At 36.3% G+C, this 24390-nt stretch overlaps 1 protein-coding gene across 2 annotated transcripts in view; it reads right to left on the bottom strand.

Annotated features, from left to right (window-relative positions):
- Positions 1 to 24390, bottom strand: part of WDR76 (WD repeat domain 76) — a 62751-nt gene that overhangs the window by 4665 nt on the left and 33696 nt on the right. For both annotated transcript variants that reach the window (XM_049613514.1, XM_049613515.1), the window contains 4 exons: positions 15581 to 15739; positions 5288 to 5505; positions 4645 to 4797; positions 2970 to 3023 (listed from right to left, as the gene is read on the bottom strand). In XM_049613514.1, coding sequence (XP_049469471.1) covers positions 2970 to 3023; positions 4645 to 4797; positions 5288 to 5505; positions 15581 to 15739 — 584 coding nt within the window. The remainder of the gene's footprint in view (positions 1 to 2969; positions 3024 to 4644; positions 4798 to 5287; positions 5506 to 15580; positions 15740 to 24390) is intronic.

Here is a 24390-nt window from a genome sequence, read left to right as displayed (position 1 = left end):
AACTGTACAGGTAGCTAGATCCTACCTGTGAGACATCACCATTACACCAACAAGCATTTGATAAGGGGGACATTCTGAACACTCACATGATGATCAATTAGACAAGAAAAAGAAATACAAGGCACCCAAACTGGAAATGAAGAAGTATAATTATCTGTTTGCATGACACAACTCCACACTCACATAAAATTCAATTCTAAGACTCTACACTCACATAAAAAACTGTTAAACTAAAACAATTTCAGCACCATTGCAGGATACAAAAATAAATGTACAAAAATCAGTTGCATTTCTACACATTAACAATGAACAATCTGGACAGGAAATTAAGAAAACAATCCCATTTACAAAAAAAGAATAAAATACATAGGAATAAATTTAACCAAAGAAGTGAAAGATTTGTACACTGAAAACTATAAAACACTACAAAAACAAATCAAAGAAGATACAAATAAATAGACATCATGTCCATAAATTGGAAGATTTAATATTGTTGAAATGTTCTTAACTATTCAAACTGATCTATAAATTGAATGTAATACCTATCAAAATCCCAATGGCATTTTGTACAGAAACAGAAAAATAATCTTAAAACTGATATGTAAGCTCAAAGGACCACAAATGGCCAAGATAATCTTTAAAAAAAAGATTTTTTTTTAAGTTGGGGGCCTCACACTTCCTGATTTCAAAATATACCACAAAGTAACAGTAAGGAAGATAGAGTGGTACTGGCATAAAGACATACAGTCCAACGTAACAGAGAGCCCAGAAATAAACTCTCATGTATATGGTCAAATGACCTTCCATAAGGGTGCCAAGACCACACAATAGGGAAAGGGGAGTGTCTTCAACAAATGGTGCCAGAAAAACTGGATATCCACATACAAAAGAACAAAGTTAGACAGTAATCTTACACCATATACAAAAATAACTCAAAATGGATTAAAGACTTAAACATAAGACCTGAAACAAAACTCCTAGAAGAAAACATAGTGAAAAAACTTCAGGACATTGGATTTGGCAATGATTTCTTGGATATGACACCAAAAGCAAAACAGACAAATAGGACTATATTAATCTCAAAAATTCTGTGCACCAAAGGAAACAATCAACAGAATGAAAGGCAACCTACAAAATAGTGTAACTCCTACAACTCAAACTAGGGGCGCCCAGGTGGCTCAGTCAGTTGAGCATCTGACTTCAGCTCAGGTCAGGATCTTAGTTTGTGGGTTTGAGCCCTGCATTGGGCTCTGTGCTGACAGGTCAGAGCCTGGAGCCTGCTTTGGATTCTGTGTCTCCCCCCTCTCTCTGCCCCTCCCCTGTTTGTGCTCTGTCCCTTTCTCTCTCTTTCCCAAAATAATAAATAAAAAACATTTTTAAAAAATTGAAAGCAAAAATGACCCATTTCAAAAATGGGCAAGACTTGAATAGACAGTTCTACAAAGAAAATATATAAATGGCCAAAAGCATATGAAAAGATGTTCAATATCACTAATCATTAGAGGAATGCAAATCAAAACCACAGTGAGATATTACCTCACACCCATTTAGATAATCACTAACAAAAGAGCAGAAAACAAGTGAGGGGCACCTGGGTGGCTCAGTGGGTTAAGTGTCTGACTCTTGACTTCAGCTAAGGTCATGATCTTATGGGTTCTTGAGTTCGAGTCCTGCATCGGGCTCTGTGCTCATGGTGCAGAGCCTGCTTAGGATTCTGTCTCTCCACTCTCTGCCTCTCTGCCTCTGTGTGTGTGTGTGTGTCTCTCTCTCTCAAAATAAATAAATAAATAAACTTAAAAAAAAAAGAAGAAGAAGAGAAAAGTGATGAATATACAGAGAAATTAGAACCCTGGTGTACTGCTGGTAGTATCAGAAAGTAAAATGTATAGCCCTTACAGAAAAACAATATGGAAGTTCCTCAAAAATTAAAAAACTCCTCCTTCTGGGCTATATACCCAAAATAATTCAAAGGACCTTGAAGAGATATTTGCACACCCATGTTCACTGCAGCATTTACAATAGCCAAAAGGTAGAAACAACCCAAATGTCCTTCAACAGATAAACGGGATAAAGAAAATGTGGATTACACATACAATGAAATATTATGCAGCCTTAAAAAATGAGACCCTGTCACATGCTAGAACATAAGAGAACACTGAGGACATGATGTCAAGTGAAATACACTAGTCAAAGAATGACAAGTACCATGATTCTACTCATATAAAGTATCTAAAGTAGTTATAAGTACTCATCAAGTGTCAAGTAGAAAGGTGGTTGCCAAGGTCTGGAAGGGAGGGAGAAGGAAGAATCAAGGTTTAATGGGCATAAAGTTTGAAAAAGGAAATGAAGAGGGACAATTTATGAGAAAGGAAACAAACACACTTAAATGTAGCTTCCACAGACTATAAAATGCATGAAGCAACAATCAACATATTGCATACCCTATTCCCAACTCCATAAATACTCACAAAGAGAGACATCTAGGAAGAAGGCATTGACGCAAGTTGGATGTAAAATACTGTACATACATTAAAAATAGCAGATGCAAAAAAAAGAAAGAAAGTAACCAAAGAAAGTAAGTGGGAAGGTGGGGAAACCATTTAAGCTCACAACAAACAGGTATAAACAAAGAGAGCTTCAGCTGGCCTCACAGTAGGTAAGTAGTTACAATCTTCTTTAATAAGATACCATAAATAATTCAAGTGGAATACAGTCATCCACCTTAACCAAACAGAACCACCCAGCTGTAGAGAACAGCTACTGACTAAGAGACTGAACCTCTTTAAAAATACAGTGAACCTGGAAGCAAGAACACTTCTAAACAGGATAGGAACTAGCAAACTAGGACACTTAATGTAATACAAAAATCAGACTTATTACATCTCTTTGATCATCAGATGTCTAATGTATGCACTCTAAATAGCTGATAGCAATCCAGGGTCTACATTATTCAGCATATGGAAACCTACCTGATGGTAGTGAGCAGAGGAATCTGAGAGGATATACAGCTGCTGTCAAAGATTCTGCAAAATAAAGATCAGGAATAAAGTAACACCCTTTTTACTGTTTCTTAAAAATTTTCTGAAACATCAGTGTATTTAACAAGCTTTTCATTGGTTCATGATATGAAATATGATTGCTATTTTAAAATATATAGGATCAGGCTTTAACAAAAATTACAAGAAATATTATAAAATTCAGTGCTTTATAGTTTAGTGTAGAAATAATTTATTTAAATGCTATTACCCCAAATGTAAAATGCACATTATAAAGTGATAATCTGGTGAAATCTATTAGAAATCACAATATAGATCATATATAAAGGGATATGGTCTGAAAATGTACAAATAACCTAAAAGTGCATGCACATATCAAGAGCAATTCCCCCATGAGACTCATTAGTGAGGGACTAAACAATGTCATTTTCAGATGCTGGCAAGACTATGACTGACCAGCAACCAAGGGGAGAAGTTCTTGTGGGATAACTCAAAGAGTCCAGAAGCCTCTACCAGGTAGAGAAAGAAACTACCCACATCACACCACCTCCCCCTTCTTTATGCACCTAGCTATTCCAGTGCAGTTTCTTGGCACTAGAGCTTATTGCCTACTTAGATGACCAGAAAGGTGAATCATTAACAGCTAATGTAAACTCTACAGTGCAAATGGAAAGAAATGGGAAAAATAGGTAGCTTCTGAGACAAAGAAAACTGTATGGGTGGAAAAGAGACAATGGGCTGCCACTGCCTGGTGACTAAATCTTTTAATGCACCCACCTGGGTAATGCTCACAGACTTTACTAGAAACTAACTGGGTATTTGTCACAAACCGAAAACCATGCTCTTCCCAATAGAAGAGTATAACAGAAATTAGGTGCCTTTCTAGAGCTGGGCCCACAATATATATTCAACAGATACATTCAACAGATACTGTCTATCCACCAGTCATATATTTCCATCCAGTGTCCTACTATTCAACCAATGAATTCCAGAATCACTTAAGGTAAAAACTCTCATAAAATAATAAATGCTTACAATGCTAAGCAAAACCAGGAATTACAGAAGAGAACAAAATCATTTCCTTTGTGGTTGTATTAACATTCTTCACATCTTTTTTATTGGCACTACATTCTAATTTTTGTTCAACTGTTTACATTTCATTTTTAAAGCCATTTTAGGAAGTACCAAAAAGCTAAAACCATAAAACTGTAACCAGTTGTTTGTACAGAAGCCCAATTTTTGCTATCTTTTCTGCCTGCCTACACTCAGCATTTCACATGTAAGGCAGACCCCACTATCCCCAACATAAGAGTTTGTCCCTATGCTAAAATTATCTTTCTTCCAACATATCACAGCCTGGTTTTATTGGGAATTCTGGGATTGCTCAGGGCTCAAAGGAAAGCCTGACATCTACTTCCTGAAGTAGCTATAGACCTTTCCTGCTGATCTCAAGGAAATTTCCAGGCCCAAAAACTTTTGAAAAGCCATTAAATATAGGTTATTGATCTGGCTAGGAACAGAGAAATGGCTACAAAACAATAATACTAGCAATTCAATAGGGAGCAGTAGTAAAGCTACCAGTTTACTGACACAGTAGCTACAGACTCTTTAGATTCCTTAACAACACATTTCTATCTCCCCAATTTACCTCAGCTTACAATCAGCACATGTGGTCACTACTCTGTTACCAGTAAGAGGTGAAAAATATGCAGAAGCGATGCTCTTTGTGTGTTCAGTCAAAGAAATCAAAGGCTGGCTTCCCCTGGGATTCAGGTGCCTTGCATCATAAATATGAGTATCCCTGTAAGGGGAGAATAATTCTCAGTTTTAGTGAGCTCTCGAATAGTGCTGAACATTAATTAGACACTCAAATACTCATTACACTGACGAACAATTAAGACAGAACATTCTAATCTGTAATAATTTTACACTGTGTAGACAACAAGATTCTACTTGGTTTTCCAGTCTGAGAAAAAAATGAACACAGACCAACAAGTTCTATGTCACATACAGGTTTTTTTATAAGTTTTCTTCTCAAGAGACTAGAATTAAATGCATGTGATGCCACGGAAAACAAAAATGTGTTCTGGTTTAATATTTTCACTATTTATTAAATCCAAAAGAATCTCTCTTTTAAAAAAATCACATTCAATAAAACCTCAATTGGTGTAGAAATCAAAATTATTTGACCATATGGGGTATCACAAAAGTTGGAGATCTTTGACATCCAAACTAAAGCAATATTCCTAACTTTAAAAGGCCTGAATCACAAAACTTTATGAAGAACATACCTCAATCCTGCAGTGATAAAATACTGTCTATGCACTGGGTGGACATGAACAGTTCTTATTTTTCTCAGAGAAGAATTGATAAGCTTCTCATAAGAAGTTCCAGGTGTCCGTCGATCCACCAGCGATATATTTCCATTCCAGTGTCCCACTATTAAAGTGGAAGCATCTTCTCCCAAGAAGTCAAAGGAGGAAAAGCTACTTCTTTCATCTCTACATACCTAAGGATATAAGTAACAACTTATACAACACTCTCCTTTTTAAAGAAAACAGATGCATAAATTCTTTGGTAAAAATCTATGAAACACTTTACCTAATAATCTCATTTATTCTTCCATCATCCCACAGAAAGCACCAGGCAGAATGATCACCCCTTTTTACAGAGATGAAAACAAAGGCACTGATCAGCTGTGAGACTCCCCTACAATCAAATGGCCCATCTACCCATGTCAGGGTTACATGCCAAATCTCTTAAATCCACCAAACCTCAGTTGCAGATCTACCCTGTGACACTTACTAGGAAATGAACTAAATATGAATTCTACCCAATTCAAATACCTTAATATATCAAGGAATTTTGCCACCTAAGTCCAAAAAAATATAGCCAAATGTTCATCACCTACTCTTGGGAGAAGTGTAAATAAATACATAGCAAATTTCTGACAACCAGAGTACACCTATCAAACTATTTAATGCTTGTACCCTCTGACCCAAAAATTTATCTAAGATATATATAAAGTTGCCTACTGCAAGACTGCCTACAATAGCAATAAGAAGCAACCTGGGGCGCCTGAGTGGCTCAGTGGGTTAAGTGTCTGACTTCAGCTCAGGTCATGATCTCACAGTTCATGGGTTTGAGCCCCACATTGGGCTCTGTGCTGGCAGCGCAGAGCCTGGAGCCTGCTATGTGTTCTGTGTCTCCCTCTCTCTCTCTGCCACTCATGCTGTCTCTCTCAAAAAAAATAAATATTTAATTAAAAAAAATTTTTTTTAAAGAAGCAACCTAAATGTCCACCAAAAGAGGCCTGGTTTAATAAATGATGGTACATCACTACTTTGAAATACCATGAAATGCTAAAGAGAATGAGGTAGATTTGTACTATAATCTCTCCATACTAGTAAGTGAAAAGAGAAAGTTGCAAAAAAAGTATGTATACAGTATGAATCCATTAGTACAAAATTACATGGTTGTAAGTATATGTGTACTTTCTTGAAGCATACCCAAGAACTACAAGGCTTACTTCTGCAGAGTGGAAATGGGGAAAAAGCAGATTTCCTTTGCACACCCTATTTACTGTAAATATGTTATCATAAGCATATGTTAATGTTATGATTTTTAATCACTTATAATCCACAGTACTATTACTTTGGGCTCAGGTCTCACACACATAAAAAATAAAAAATAACAGTTGTAGAATGTGTCAGACACAAGTAAGAGAATAACCACAATTTGCAACATTGAATCACTAATTGCTGGTATTTAGTTTTAACGTACTATTATAAACTGAGATTAACAAATTAATTAACTGAAATCATCATAACCCCCATACACCCAAAAAGCCCAATATACACAAATGAAACCTGAAATATTCAGTCAGTATGTTAAAAATGGTTAAGTGCAGGGGCTTAAGTGCAGTGAAGTCAGACAGACCCAAGTGAAAACTCTAGCACTACCATTTATGTTCCTGAGCAAGCTAATAAACCTCTTTACCTCAGTTTTCTCAACTGTTAAGTGAGGATAACATTATTTATTTCATAGAGTGTTATAAGGCTTAATAATATATATAAAGCACTCTCAGGTAAATGTCTAACACAAGGTAACTGCTCAATCAGAAGTAACAGGAGCACATTACTTATGCATGCAACTTCATGGATGAATCTTCAAAGTATTATACTAGCTGAAAGAAGTCAGACATAAAAAGCTACATACCATATGATTCGATTCCATTTACTTGACATTCTGGAGCAAAGTTATAGGGACAGTAATCACATCAGTGGTTGTCAGGGGCTGTGGGAAGGGGGAGGAGACTGACTACAAAGGGTCATAAGGTAAATTTTTCAGGTGATGGAAATTTTCTCTATATTGATTTTGGTTGCATTACACGGGTGTACACAATTTGCCAAAGCTCATAGAACCATACACTTAAAGGGATAAATTCTACTACATATAACTTATACCTCAATAAACCAGACTTAAAAAAAAAAAATACACACACACACACACACACACACACACACACACACACACATATATGGGAGGGCCTTGGTGGCTCAGTGGTTAAGAGTCCAACTCTTGATCTTGGCTCAGGTCATGATCTCACAGTTGAGTTCAAGCCCCACATCGGGCTCTGTGCTGATAGTGTGGTGCCTGCTTGGGATTCTGTCTCTCCTCTCTACCCCTCACCTGCTTGTGCGTGCTCTGGCTCTGAGAATAAATAAACTTAAAAATATATATATACATATATAGGGGTACCTGGGTGGCTCAGTCAGTTAGGAGTCCAACTCTTGATTTCAGCTCAGGTCATGATCTCACGGTTTCATGGATTCAAGCCCTACAAATACTGGGCTCTGACCATGCAGAGCCTGCTTGAGATTCTCTCTCTCTCTCTCTCTCTCTCTCTCTTTGTCCCTCCCCTGCTCATGCTCTGTCTCTCTCAAATAAACTTATATATATATATATATATATATATATATATATATATATATATATACACACACATATAAACTTATATATATAAATAACCTTATATAGAGAGAGAGATGGAGATATATATATATATATATATATATATATATGGAGAAATCATATGTGTGTATTGTGTGTGTATAGATAGATAGATAGATAACCCAATTAAAAATTAGGCAAAGAATCCAATATTTAAAGAAATCAACATTTCTGTAAAGAACTACAAATGGCCAATAAGCAGATGAAAAGACACTGAGTATCAATCATTAGGGAAATGAGGATCAAAACCATAATGACACAGGACTTCATACTCACTAGGATGGCTATAGTAACCAACAATAAGTGTTGGCAAAGATGTGGAAAAACTGAAACACTCATATATTGTTGATGAGTGTGTAAAATGGTAGAGCCAGTATGGAAAACAGTTTGATAGTTTCTCAAAATGTTAAACACGGAGTTACCATATGCCCCAGCAAGTCCACTCCTAGGTATATACTCAAGAGAAATGAAAGCTTATGTTCACACAAAAGCTGTACATGAATGTTCATAATAACCTTATTTTCAATAGTAAAAAATGGAAACAACACAAATGATGAAAATGTGGTATATCCATACAGTGAAATATTATTCAGCCACAAAAAGGAATGAAGTAATGACATTTCACAACATGGATGAACCTTGAAAACATTGTTATGTAAAAGAATACGGGGCGCCTGGGTGGCTCAGTCGGTTAAGCATCCGACTTCAGCTCAGGTCACGATCTCACGGTCCGTGAGTTCAAGCCCCGCGTCGGGCTCTGGGCTGATGGCTCAGAGCCTGGAGCCTGCTTCCCATTCTGTGTCTCCCTCTCTCTCTGCCCCTCCCCTGTTCATGCTCTGTCTCTCTCTGTCTCAAAAATAAATAAACGTTAAAAAAAAAAAAAAAGAATAAAGTCACAAAAGACTACAAATTGTATGATTCCATTTATATGAAATATCTAGAATAGGCAAGTCTAGAAAGATAGAAAGTAGATTGGTGGTTGTCTAGGGCTGGTGGGGGAGAGAAAATTGGGACTACCTGCTAATGGGCAAGGGGTTTCTTTCTGGGGTGATGAAATATTTTTAAATTAGACTCTGATAATGGTTTCACAACTCTGTAAATATACTAAAAACCATTGGATTTTAACTTTAAATGGGTGAATTGTACGATACGTAAATTATATGTCAGTAAAGCTGTTTAAAAAATTAAGTAGTTATTATTAAGTGACTGATATGATATACACATACCTTTAAATTTCAAATTCCAACTTTCTTATAAGAATAAAGACAAATATAAAACAGAACATGACTTGCATAGATAACTACATGGTTGTACCTTAATAACCAAAGTGTTATCATTAAACAATTTGAAGAAGACTTTTGACAAAAATTATCTCTTATGTAAAAGATTAAGGCATAAAATTATACCATCAATTAGTATTTACAAAGCAACTTCAGTGATAGCCTTATTCTCTTTGTTGTCTATTACATATAAATTGCTCTTACACTGAGGACTTCTAGAAACTTTAAAAGTCACACTTAAGATAAAGGATAAAATCCTACATCTAAATCATCCTAAACTTCACAAAGATTAAAATCCATACTATTAAAAAAGTTTGATTTGTAAGAATTATTAAGGAAATTTGATACAGTTAAGCAAATTTGAAAGCTCACTTCAAATAGTATGATTATTGTAAGCATTAAGCAGTAGATATTTAAGTAGTAAACTAAAATGTAATCACTGGGATTACATTAACAGATTTCTCAGCCTTTGGAAGATTCTGGTGCATTGTGCCAGAAATCAAAATGATTACAAACCTCCAAGGTTTCTAGGTCATCTAGGTAGAGTGTCCCTGGGAGAATAGTGGTCCTGAGTATGAGCCCAAGATCTTCAAACTATTCTTTTTTGTTTTTTAATGTTTATTTATTTTCTAGAGAAAATAGAGAGAGTGTGAGCAGGGGAGGGGCAGAGAAAGACGGTGACAGAGGATCCAAAGCAGGCTCCATGCTGACAGCAGAGAGCCCAATGAGGGGCTTGAGCTCACACACCATGAGAATCATGACTTGAGCTGAAGTTGGATCCTTAACCAACTGAGCCCCCAAAGGCCCCAATCTTTCAACTATTCTTAAATAGACTTCAACTTAATTTGACCTTGCAGGTGTTAGACTGGCCCCCCTACAATAATTACTTTAAACGTAAATGGTCTAAATGCTCCAATCAAAAGACACAGGGTAACTGAATGGATTAAAAAAAAAAAAAAAAAAAACAAGACCCATCTATATGCTGCCTACAAGAGATTCATTTCACACCTAAGGACACATACAGACTAAAAGTGAATGGATGGCAAAAGACATTCCATGCAAATGGAAAAGGGGAAAAAGAACCAGTGCAGCAATACTTCCAGCAGACAAAATAGACTTTAAAACAAAGACTGTGGAGTGCCTGGGTGGCTCAGTCAGTTGAGCATCCAACTCTAGATTTTGACTCAGGTTGAGATCCACACTGAGTATGGAGTCTGCTTAGGATTCTCTCTTTCCCTCTCCCTCTGCCTCTCTCCCCCACTCACATGCTCTGTCTCTCTCAAAAGCAAAAACAAAATATTGTTACAAGAGACAAAGAAGGGCATAATGACAAAGAGATCAATCCAACAAAAGAATGTAACAATCATAAATATCTATGTACCCAACACTGGAGCACCTAAACACATAAAGCAAATATCAACCCACATAAAAGGAGAAATGCTCAGCAATACAGTAATAGTAGGAGACTTTTTAATACCCCCACTTTACACCAATGGATAAATCATCCAGGTAGAAAATCAGTAAGGAAACTGTGTCTTGGAACTGTACAATAGACCAGACTGACTTAACAGATGTACACAAAACACTTTCTCTAAAACCAACAGAATACACATTTTTTTCAAGTACACATGCAATATTCTCCAGGATAAATCATGTTAAGACACAAGACTCGATAAATGTAAGAAAACTGAAATATCAAGCATCTTTTCTGACAGTATGAAACTATTAATTATCAGAAAAAAAAAAACTAGAAAGAACACAAACACATAGAAGCTAAATAACATGCTACTAAGCAATCAATGGATCAATGAAGAAATCAAAGAGGAAGTAAAACACACATGGAAACAAATGAAAATGAAAAAACAATAATCCATTATCTCTGGGATACAGCAAAAGCTGTTCTAGGGGGGAAATTTGTAGCACTACAGGCCTACCTTAAACAAGAAAAACCTTGAATAAACAATCTAACCTTATTCCTAAAGGAACTAGAAAAAGACGACACACAAAGCCAAAGCCTAAAGTTAGTAAAAGGAAGAAGATAAAAAAGACCAGAAGAGAAATAAATGAACACACGCTTAAAAAAGAAAACAAAAACAAAAAAGATCAATAAAGCCAAGAGATGGTTCTTTGAAAAGATAGGTAAATCTGATAAACCTTTAGCCTGACTCATCAAGAGAAAAAGGGAGGACTCAAATAAATAAAACCAGAAACAAAAAAAAAGTAACAACAGACACCACAGAAATACAAATAATTGTAAGAGACTACAAAAAATTATACGCCAAAATATCAGACGACTTAGAAGAAATGACTAAATTCCTAGAAACATAATTTTCCTAAACTGAATCAGGAAGAAACAGAAAATCTGAACAAACCAATTACTAGTAACAAAATTGAATTAGTAATCAAAAAACTCAACAAACAAAAGTTCAGGACCAGATGGATTTACAGATGAATTCTACCAAACATTTATTTTTTTTAATGTTTATTTATTTCTTTTGAGAGAGAGCATGCATGCACATGCACAAGTTGGGGAAGGGCAGAGAGAGAGAACCCCAAGCAGGCTATGTGCTATCAGTGCAAAGCCTGACTCAGGGCTCAATCTCACCAACCATGAGGTCATGACCTGAGCCAAAATCAAGAGACAGATATTTAACTGACTGAGCCACCAGGCACCCCTGAATTCCACCAAACTTTTAAAGAAAAGTTAATACCTAGTCTCCTCAAACTGTGCTAAAACAGAAGAGGAAGGAAAGCTTCCAAATACATTCTACAAGGCAAGCAAAACCAAAGCACTACAGAAAGAAAACCGTAGGCCGATATTCCTGATGAACACAGATACAAAGAGCCCTCAGCACAACAGTAGTATACCATATTAAACAGTACATTAAAAGGATTATTTACCACAATCAAATGGGATTTATTCTGGGGATGCAAGGATGGTTCACTGTCTGCAAACCAATCAACATGATACACATTAATAAAATAAAGGATAAAAAATCATATCATCTCAATAGATGCAGAAAAAGCATTTTATAAAATTCAACATCCATTCATGATAAAAATTCTTAACTAAGTGGGTTTAGAGAGAACATACCTCACCACAATAAAGCCTATATATAGCAAACGCACACCTAATATCACCCTCAATGGTGAAAAATTGAGTTTTTTCTCTAAGATTAGAAACAAGACAAAGATGTCCACTCTCATCAGTTTTATTCAACATAGTACTTGGAAGTCCTAGCCACAACAAGCAGACAAAAAGAAATAAAAGGCATCCAAATTGGTAAGGAAACCATAAAACTGTCACTGTTTGCAGATGACATGATACTATACATAGAAAACCCTAAATACTCCACCAAAAACTACTAGAAGTACTAAATGAACTCAGGAAAGTTACAGAATGCAAAATTAATATACAGAAATCTGTTGCATTATATTACAACTAATAATAACAAAGTAGCAGAAGGAGAAATTAAGAAAATAATTCTATTTGATCCACCTGGGTGGCTTAGTCAGTTAAGTGTCCAACCCTTGATTTTGGCTCAAGGCATGATCTCACAGTTCATAAGTTCGAGCCCTGTGTCAGGCTCTGCACTGACAGTGTGGAGCCTGCATGGGATTCTCTCTCTCTCTCCTTGTCTCTCTGCCCCTCCCCCACCCCCAATGTGTCTCTCTCTCTCTCTCTCTCAAATAAATAAAACTGAAAAAAAAATGTTTAAAAAGAAAACAAATCCATTTATAGTTACACCAAAAAGAATACTTGGGAATAAATTTAAGCAAGGAGGTAAAAGACCTGTACTCTGAAAATTATAAAACAATGATCAAAGATATTGAAGATGACACAGACAAATGGAAAGATACACCATACTCACGGACTGAAAGAACCAATAGTGTTAAAATGTACATACTAACCAAAGCAATTTACAGATTCAATGCAATCCCTATCAACATACCAATAGCATTTTTCACACAACTAGAACAAATAATCCTAAAATTTGTATGGAACCATAAAAGAACCTAAATAGGCAAAGCAATCTTGAGAAAGAACAGAGATGGGGGTATCACAATCCCAGATTTCAAAACATATTACAAAGCTATAATAATCAAAACAGTACGGGACTGAGACAAAAATAGATCCATCGAGCAGAAGAGAGAGCCCAGAAACAAACCCATGCTTATATGGTCAATTAGTCTATGACAAAGGAGGCAAAAACACACAATGGGGGAAGACAGTCTCTTCAATAAATGGTGCTGGGAAAACTGGACAGCTACATGAAAAATAAGAAACTGGACCACTTTCTGACACCATACACAAAAATAAACCCTAAGTGGGGTGCCTGGCTGGCTCAATTGGTAGAGCATACTATGCCTGATCTTGGGGTTATGAGTTCAAGCCCCATATTGGCTGTAGAGCTTACTTTAAAAATTAATTAATTAAAAAGTAATAAACTTAAAATGGATTAAAGACTTAAATGGGAGATCTGAAACCATACAACTACAAGAAAACACAAGGAAGTAATCTCTTTGACATCAGACTCAGAAACATTTTTCTACATATGTCTCTTACAGTGGGGGAAACAAAATAAAAAATATTAGGACTACATCAAAATAAAAAGCTTTTGTACAGCAAAGGAAATCATCAAAAAAATGAAAAGGCAACCTAATGATTGGAAAAGATATTTGCAAACAGTATACCTGATAAAGTGTTAGTATCCAAATTATATAACAACCCCAAAACTTCCCCAAGTAATCCAATTAAAAATGGGCAGAGGACATGAACAGATACTTTTCCAAAGACATGGAGATAGCCAACAGACCCATGAAAAGATGCTCAACATCACTAATTATCAGGGAAATGCAAATCAAAACCACAATGAGGTATCACCTTATACCTGTTAGAATGACTACTATCAAAAATACAAGAAATAACAAGTATTGGCAAGGATGTGGAGAAAAAGGAACCCTTGTGCACTGTTGGTCGGAATAAATTATACAGCCATTGTACTAAACAGTATGCAGTTTCCTCAAAAAACTAAAAATAGAAAAACCCTATGATCCAGTAATCCTACTAGTATTTACCCAAAGAAAATGAAAACACTAATTCAATGGGGTGCCTGAGTGGCTCAGCTGGTTAAGTCAGACTCTTGATTTCAGCTCAGGTCATGATCTTATGGTTCACGAAATCAAGCCCTGCAGCAGGCTCTGCGCTGCCAGCACAGAGCCTGCTTGGGATTCTCTCTCTCCTTCTCTCTCTGCCCTTCCCCAGCTCACACACAGGATGCTCTGTCTCTAAATAAATAAATAAACATTAAAAAAAATTACCACTAATTTGAAAAGATTTACGTACCCTTATGTTCATTGCAGCATTATTTATAAAAGTGAAGATATGTAAGCAACCTAAATGTCCATTGATAAATGAACAAAGATGTGGTGAGTGTGTGTATATCCATACATACACACACACACACACACACACACACACACACACACACACACACACACAAATGGAATATTACTTAGCCATAAAAAAAGAATGAGATCTTGCCATTTGTGACAACATAGATGGACCTAGAGGATATTATGCTAAGTGAAGTAAGTCAGACAAAGAAAGTGTATGATTTAAGTTATACAGCATCTAAAAAACAAATGAACAACAACAACAAAAAAACCAGAAACAGACCCAGAGAACAAACTGGTGGTTGTCAGAGGGGTGGGGTGGGGATGAGAGAAAGGCAAAATAAATGAAGAGGAATGGCAGATACAGGCTTCTAGTAATGTAATGAATATGGGAATAAAAATGGATAAAATGTACAGCATAGAGAATATAGTCAATTGTATTGTAATAGCTGTGCAGACTGACAGATGGTATCTATACTTGTGGTGAGCATAGCATAATGTATACAGTTGTTGAATCACTGTTATACACCTAAAACTAATGTAATATTGTGTGTCAACTATACTTTAATCAAAAAACAGTAATACAAAATAAAATATTTTTGCAAAGATTAAAAAATAATTAAGAGCAAATACTTACGTGCCTGGCTGGATCATCTAACCACTTTATCTAAATTAAATCATTTAACCCTCATGACAACCCTATTAGGTAAAAACTTCCAAGGTCATACAAGTAGTAACAGATGGTCTGGGTTTCAAACTTAAGCAGTGCAGTTCTAAAATTCCTACTCTGTACCACTTCACCCATTCTGATTGGTATAATAATCATTCATGTGTCATTTCATAAATAATCCAGAATATTATCTCAAGCCAACATGTAAACACATTAACATTTACCTCTTCAAAAATAGCCCTTGAAAAATCCCCACAGCGTAATGTGCCATCATAGCTCAGTGAGAGTATGTGAGCCGGATTGGCAGGTGAGAAGTAAAGACAGCTAACTGGCTGACTGTGGGGTTGAAAAACATAAATTCCATCTTCTTCAGATTGGTGAGTCTGGAAGAGAGTTGAGGGCAGGGAGATAGACAAAAACTAGTGAAAAGTAGCAACACTTTCTGTCATTAAACTATTTATGTTTGTATTACTTCTTAGTCTATAATTATACCCACCCTCCCATTCAGAAAGTCAGAACTAACAATGTCATATTATCACTAAATTACTTTTTTCTAATTTTTAATCCAATGATATTGTCACATTTATTTTAACCATTTCCAGCTTTTGCAAACTACTTTTTCATAATGCAGAAGGGAAAAGAATTATAGTTTATTATGACTTTAGTTCATGAAATCTCAAGAAATGAGAAATCTACTCTTTATTTCACATTCAGCATAATTCCCTTCTACTAAAAACAGTATAACTACCATTACTACTTTATCTCTTCAGTATGCTTCTATATATCATTCTCAGCACAATTTTCATAAGGTTATTTGGTCCTGGCACAAAGTGATAATTTTAAAATACGTTATCCCCTAAATACACCATGAAAATGCATGTATTTCAATTCCACATTAATATTATTACTACTGGGGCTCCTGGGTAGCTCCATCAGTTGAACATCTGACTCTTGATTTCGGCTCAGGTCATGATCCCAGGGTCATGGGATCGAGCACCACGTGGAACCCTGTGCTAAGTGTGGAGCCTGCTTAAAATTCTCTCTCTCTCTCTCTCTCTCTCTCTCTCTCTCTCTCTCTCTCCCTCTGCCCCTCTCCCTGCTTGCACTCTCTCTCTCTAAAAAAAAAAAAAAAAAAAGTAGTATTATTACTACTTCTAGGGATTATCCTTTTCACAGGTGGATTACCAACTACTAAATCATCACTTCTCAGATCTGGATAAATTATGTTACTATGCCATATGTCATAGTACGAACCAGAGCAACTGTCCTCTCCAAATTTGGCTTAATTTGCTCTGAAATATTCAGGCATTTTTGTTTTCTTCTTTTTTTATTTTAAACTTAAACAGAATTTTTTAAAAGGAAAGGGAGGGAAAAAATTATAATCACATACACTCCTCCTCCTATCTAGAGTTAACCACTGTTAATATCCTCACATATTTGTTTATAGTGTTTATTTTTAGAACAAAACTCTCCATTGTTATAAATAACAATACAGAAATGTAGAAAGACAGTAACTATTAAAAATTACTGCAAATCCGGGGCACCTGGGTGGCTCAGTCGGTTAAGCGTCCGACTTCGGCTCAGGTCATGATCTCACAGTTCGTGAGTTCGAGCCCCGCATCAGGCTCTGTGCTGACAGCTCAGAGCCTGGAGCCTGCTTCGGATTCTGTGTCTCCCTCTCTCTCTGCCCCTCCCCTGTTCATGCTCTGTCTCTCTCTGTCTCAAAAATAAATAAAAAACATTAAAAAAAATTTAAAAAAAATTACTGCAAATCCAAAATTAACTAAAATGATCATTAAAATACTAAGCTATCATTACAGATATCTCTGTATGTACTTAGACAAATAGAATGACAAAGAAATTTAGAAAAAAATAAGACCATGCTATATATGCCATTTTTCATAGTATTAAATTAAACTATACTTCAAAGTAATAAAAGAAAATCAGGCTGAAGTAGTTTTTGAACTTCAAGCACAGCTGATCCTTGAACAAGAGGTTAAGAGCACCAACCCACCATGCAGTTGAAAATCCCATGTATAACATTTGACTACCCAAAAACTTAACTACTAATAGCCTACTATTGACCAAGATCCTCAATAATAACACAGTGAACTAACATATTTTATAGGTTATGCATATTATATGCTGTACTTTTACAATACAGTAAGCTAGAGAAAAGAAATGTTAATAAAATCATAAGAAAAATAAAATACATTCATAGTACTACACTTTTTTTCAATCCCACAAGTTTATGTCATCTGTTTATAAAATAAATCATCTGTCAGTACCTGTCAATATTGTCTTATATGATACAAAACACTATAGATATTATATACATATTACTAACATGACATCAAAAATAAAAACATAATATGAAAATGAAATTCATATTTACGTACAGGTACAACAATTCATGCATTGATAATGAAGTGGCAATATGGTTGCTTTATGGCAGCCTAGTGTAATCAATACAGTTGCTTCACAGTAGCCTAGCCTATACACTAATGGATTAATCCCTATAAAATTTTTATGAGATCCAGTATTACAGTCATATTCACAATGCAATATTGGAAATAGTTAAATGTTTTTAAAAATATCACTTACCTGTTTTAATAAGCTGATATGCAGTTGCTCCAATTTACAAGAGAAAAAGGTATACTGTATGGTAATGTAACTCTTTGAAAGCAAAATTATAAAGACGCTAACAAATTATTAATTTTATATTAAATAGTACTCACCTTATGCCTATGTAAGGATAGGCTATCAACTTCCATACAAGTCTTGCACATGATGTTCTACACAATGACTACTTAGGCAATGATGATGATAATGACACAAAAATGCTCATATATTTCTTGCTGTACAGGTCAAAGATTTTCACACAGAGAGACATGTATGTATACAACAGATAAGTTTATTAATTGTACAGTAGAATATTTACTAAGTGGAAGTGGACCATCATAAAGGTCTTCATCTCATCATCTTCACGTTAAATAGGCTAAGGAGGAAGAGGAGGGGCTCAGGGGTAATAGCAACAGAAGGGGTGGACGAGGTAGTAGAGGTAGAAGGGGAGGCAGGAGAGGCAACACACTGTGTAACTTTATGGAATATATCATAACTTCTGTCTGGCTTGTTTTTTCATTTCTCTAAAAAGGTTTCTATATTGTACCAATATTTCTTCCAACAATTTGCTTTAGTTACAGTGCCCGTACCATAGAAGGGTCCACATCATAAAAGAAGTCAAAAGCAGTCTTGAACAATTAGAATGCTTCTGCCAGATTGTCTAATGTCAATTTATTTTCTAGCACTGCTTCAATCATCTGGGACTGGTTCAGAAGCATTCCTCTCCATCAAGCACTCTTCTATTAATTCCTCTCGGGGGGCATCTATTAGCTGTTGAATTCCTCCAAGATCCACATCCTGAAACCTTTCACACTAACCATTTTTGCCATAACCACAATCTGTCATCATTTCCTTGACTGTCTCTGTCATAAATCCTGTGAAGTCATGTACAACATCTGGACACAGTTTTCTCCAGCAGAAATTTATTCTTTCAGGCTTGACTGTTTTCATGGCTTTTTCTGTCACAATAGTGGCATCTTCAATGGTGTTATCATTCTTGATTTTCAGATGTTTTTTCTGCTGGGGTCCTCTTGGTGGTGTGGACAATCTTTTCTATAGAGTACCATGTGTAATGAGCCTTCAAAGTCCTTAATGACCCCCTGATCTAGAGGCTGAATTAGAGACAGTGTTTGGGGGCAACATTTTGATGCCTTGGGTTCTGGGTAGCCAGGGACATTGCCCAACATTGAAAGAACTTTAAAAGGCAGTACCTTACTGGCAAGGTACTCCCTGACCTCAGGGAGAAAGCATCGGTGATCCAGAAATGGGCTCTTGTTTCCAGGACCTCCTGTTGTACAGCCAAAAAACTGGCTGCTGGTATTTATCTTTTCCCTTTGAGGGTGAGGATTAGCAGCTTTATAGAGAATGGCAGTCCTGATCACAATGTATTTGCACAGTAGAGTTAGCCTATTCCTTTGTGCCTTAAATCTGGTGCTCATTTCTCTTTCTTACTAATAAATGTCCTTTGTGGCTTTTTTTTTTTTTTTTTCCAGAATGCACTTTCCTCTGCATTAGAAACCAGTTCAGGCAGATATTCTTTCTCAGCATTTTTCTTAATGGTGTCTGGGAACTTGTCTTCAGTCTTGGATCAGCGGAAGCTACTTCTCCTGTTATTCTAACGTTTTTAAAGCCAAACTTCTTTCTAAAATTATCAAACCATCCTTTGCTGGCATTAAATTCTCCAGCTTTCTATCTTTCACCTTCCATTTACTTTGTCATATGATGACTTCAATTTTCCTCGAGTCATATCAGTCTACAGGTATGCATTTCTTAGAGCAATCCTACACCCACATAAAAGCTGCATCTTCAGATAAAAAGGTATTTTGCAAAAAGTACAAGGTTTTCACACTTGCTGGAATAGATGCAGTAACAGCTTTACAATTTTTTTTCTTTTTTTTTTGTTACAACAGTCCTTATGCTAGATTCATTTATCTTGAAATGCCAGGCAACTGCAGCTGCAGACCTCAATTTATAGTATTTATCAAGCAATTCAACTTTTTCCTGTACTCTCCTGAATATTCCCCACTTCTTGGGAGCACTTTCCAGAATCACTAGTGATGCTCTGTAGGAGTCCTATGATGTTTTTCAAGGTGTACAGTATTGCACTAAACACAGTGAAAAATATGCAAGAACCCCAAGAGATCACTTTTTACTATGATACACAATTTACTAAAGATAAAATGTTCACATGGAGATGATTAGCATTTTAACTAGATACTTGCTATAATTAAGCTCACCACAATAGCAATAGGATAGCTAGGAAATCATTATTAGAGTAGTACAGTAGTACAGCAGTTAATTTTCCACAGTTACTATTTAATACCACATCTTTATGTTTGTTTACATTTCTCTCGACTGTGAATGGCACCACATATGGTCTGTAAGTGTTGAAGTTTTAATAAATTTTAACTTATAATAGATTTGTGTATATTTTATGGTAGTAAGTGATAAAATAGACTAGTGTCTACATATATGTTATACATTCATGACATACCTTTATCTTTTCAATATTTCTAAGCTATGTGGTTCATCTGAAAGTTTTTTCAAGTTATCGCAAATCTCCAAAAAAATTTCAATATATTTGCTGAAAAAAATCCATGTATAAGTGGACCCACACAGTTCAAATTGTGTTAAGGGTCAAATGTATTTCTTTACAGGTGCTATTTCCTAAAAAGGACAAAGTAGAGGCGTTTGGGTGGCTCAGTCAGTTAAGCGTCTTTTTTTTTTTAAATATTTATTTAGAGAGATCACAAGTGGGGGAGGGGCAGAGAGGAGAGACAGAATCCCAAGCAGCCTCCACAGCATCAGCGCAGAGCCCAATGCAGGGCTTGAACTCACCAACAGTGAGATCATGACCTGGGCTGAGATCAAGAGTCAGACATTTAACCAACTGTGCCACCCAGGCACCCCAGGCATCCAGCTCTTTGATTTTGACTCAAGTCATGAGATTAAGCCCCATGTGGGTCTCCATGCTGGGTGTGGAGCCCACTTGAGATTCTCTTTCGCGCTCTCTAGCCCTTTTTTTTTTTTTTTTTTTTTAAGAGGTGGGGGAGTATAAAACATGAAGCAGGAGCAGTCATTATGCTTTCTTATTTTTTCAACTATGTCCCAATTTTAGATATTTTCTATTGATTGAGAGCATTCTTTTCATCCCTTCTCCAATCTCCCCTGTCTCCATGTCTATATTATATACTATTATTTTTATTTTGTCCAGGTTGATAACATTTATATCCACTTCTATAAACATAATTTGTATAGCTGTTTAAGATTAGTTCTACATTTAAATGGATTCAATGCTCATCACCAATTCTTTTGTGAAACTTCTCTGTTCCTGAATTTTTAATCTTGATTTACTCTTAATTGGCTAAGACTTACTGTGAAGTGGTTTTTTTTCCAGATGAACTCCCAGGTCTTGAATTTCTTGAGTTTTTTCACATGTGAGAATACCTACCAGCTGCCTTTAACTAGAACAATTATCTTGGGCTGCTAAGTATTCCAGGCCACACTTCCTTCCCTCAGAACCTTGTAGACATTACATGAAATGTTGCTGTAGAAAACAGAAAAGCTAGACTTCTCCCCTTGAATATAATTTTTCTGCCTAAAGAATTCTTTACCCTCTATGTTCCAAGTTTTCCTAAAACATGGTATAACATTCAATCTGCCAACTCAATTCTCTTTTCAGAAGAATTCTCTTTTGGGGGCACCTGGGTGGCTCAGTCGGTTCAGCATCCGACTTCCGCTCGGGTCACCATCTCACAGCTTGTAAGTTCGAGCCCTGCATGGGGCTCTGTGGTGACAGCTCAGAGCCTGGAGCCTGCTTCAGATTCTGTGCCTCCCTCTCTCTCTGCCCCAACCCACTCACTTTCTGTCTCTGTCCCTCTCAAAAATAATAAACATTTAAAAAAATTTAAAAAAGAAGAATTCTCTTTGAATATATTTGCTGTTTCACTGTTGGGTCATCTTTGATGGTCTTCCCTTACCACTGGCTTGTCTGTGTTTATGATTACCTCAAGTCTTTAATGTCTACAATTTTCAATGATGTCTATTCTGTTCCTTGCTTTTGTCTAATTTATTAGTTTCACTGATCTTCAGTTTGTTTCCTTAGTTCTGCAATATCCTTTTCCATCTCATTCTGCTGTTTTATCATCTTATCTTTAAGTATTATTTTACCAAATAATATTGTTATTAACTTGCTCCATAGCAGCACTGTCCAAAAAGAGCTTTCTAAGATAACAAAAATGTTATATGTATGCGCTATCAACATAGTATCCACTAGCCATGTATGGCTATTAGGCACTTGAAACAAGCCTAGTGTAACTGAAGAACTGAATTTTCTATTTTAATTGATTTAAATGTAAATAGTCTCTTAGGACCTGTGGCTACTATACGAAACAGTACAGTTCCACAATTTAAAGAAACTGAAAAGAATTTTCTTTCTTGCATTGAGTTATGTTTTTCTTCTAGACCTGTCTTTGCATGCTAGGTTCTTTTGTTGTTTTTGCAGTAGTGTTTGTCTAGTTGTCATATCATTTCTTTTCATTTTCATCATGCTTGAATTGCTCTGTCCATGTTAGATGCTCTGATATAACATATTGACTCTTTCTCCCAGTATCTGATCAGTTCATTTTTTCCTCAGAAAAAGACGGGCTTTTCTGTAGCCAAGAAGAAGACAGAGGTGGATAGTTGGTTTCAGCTGAAAGAATATGCAATATTTGTTGGAATTCCTAGACTGTAATAGACTTTTGTCCATTATTCTATATATGATTTAGGGGCTCCTGGGTGGCTCAGTCAGTTAAGCATCCAACTCTTGGTTTCAGCTCAGGTCATCATCTCCCAGTTCATGGATTTGAAGCCCCATGTCAGGCTCTGCATGGACAGCTGCAGAGCCTGCTTGGGATTCTCTGCCTCCTTCTCTCTGTGTTTCCCCTACTGTCTATCTCTCCCTCTAAAAAATGAATAAATAAGTATTAATAAAGGGGGTGCCTGGGTGGCTCAGTCGGTTAAGCATCTGACTGTTAGTTTTAGCTCAGGTCATGATCTCATAGTTCATGAGTTTGAGCCCTCCATCAGGCTCTATGCCGGCAGTGCAGAGCCTGCTTTGGATTCTTCCTCTCTCCCTCCCTGTCTGCCCCTCTCTCTCTCTCTCCCTCTCTCTCTCAAATAAATACTTAAAAACAATTTTTTTTAACATTTATAAGGATTTATACCACCTACCTGGCAGATTTAGTAGTAGCTTATACTACTCCCACAGACCAAGAAGATTTCCTTCATAGAGAATTAGTCCTACTATTAACAAACTTCCCCTGTTTTCTCCCCTTTCCCCTCAGCAGCCATGTCCCTATTTCTCACTCAAAGGAGGAAAACTCTAAATGCCCACTGAATGTGTTCTCTCTAGTTTTGACAACATAGGTGAAAATCATCAGGGTTTGGTCAGTTACCAATATGGATTTTGGCTGTTAAGGCAAGGTAGAAGCTAAATCATGCTGTGCCCCACCCCCAGCTGAGCTACAGAATTTGTCCTTGGTGGCTAGTTTTTGAAGTGCACAGCATAAGTTATACTTCTTCCTTATTGCTTTAAGATTTTTTTAAAACTGATTTGACTGCTTTTTCTCATTCTTTGGGAAATTCCAATTGCCCATTTTAATCTGAATATACCAGGTTAAAAGTGCTTTTAGGGGTGCCTGACTGGATCAGTCAATGGAGCACACAACTCTTAGTCTCAGGGTTGTGACTTCGAGCCCCAGGCTGAGTATGGAGATTACTTAAAAATAAAATATTAAACAAAAAGAGTGCTTCTAACTACTTTAAACCTAATTGAATACAGGACCAGTTTGTTTTGAGCCTAGAAATGACTATCTGTGTACACTGAATTGGAATAGGAAAATTGGAAGTACAAATACCAATTCAGACCAGTATGGTAATTCTAAAAGAGGACATGGGGCCCTGGCCCAACATAATGACAGTAAGGATGGAAAGGGGCAAAAGCATTAAAGGACTTTATTAGACACAAGGAACGAGTGAGGACCCAGCTTAAAACTCTTCAATGGCTTCCTATTGCTTTTAGGATAAAAACCAAAATTCTTGGGGTGCCTGGGTGGATCAGTCAGTTAAGCATCCGACTCTTAAATTTGGCTCAGGTCATGATCTCATGGTTCATGAGTTCATAGGATAAAGCCCTGTCTGAGGCTCTGTGCTGACAGTGTAGAGCCTGACTGGGATTCTCTCTCTCTCAAAACAAGTAAATAAACTTAAAAAAAATCTCATTCAAAGATATAGATATAGATATAGATATAGATATAGATATAGATATATAGATCTGGTCTCTACCCACCTCCACAGCTTCATCCTATTCCACTCATCCCTTGTGTCTATTCCTTTGCTGTCTATGCTCCAGCTACACAAGCAGTTTTTC

The sequence above is a fragment of the Panthera uncia genome (genome assembly GCF_023721935.1).
Source record: "Panthera uncia isolate 11264 chromosome B3 unlocalized genomic scaffold, Puncia_PCG_1.0 HiC_scaffold_1, whole genome shotgun sequence".
Classification (NCBI taxonomy): Eukaryota; Metazoa; Chordata; class Mammalia; order Carnivora; family Felidae; genus Panthera; species Panthera uncia.
This window is presented reverse-complemented; position numbering and strand designations above follow the sequence as displayed.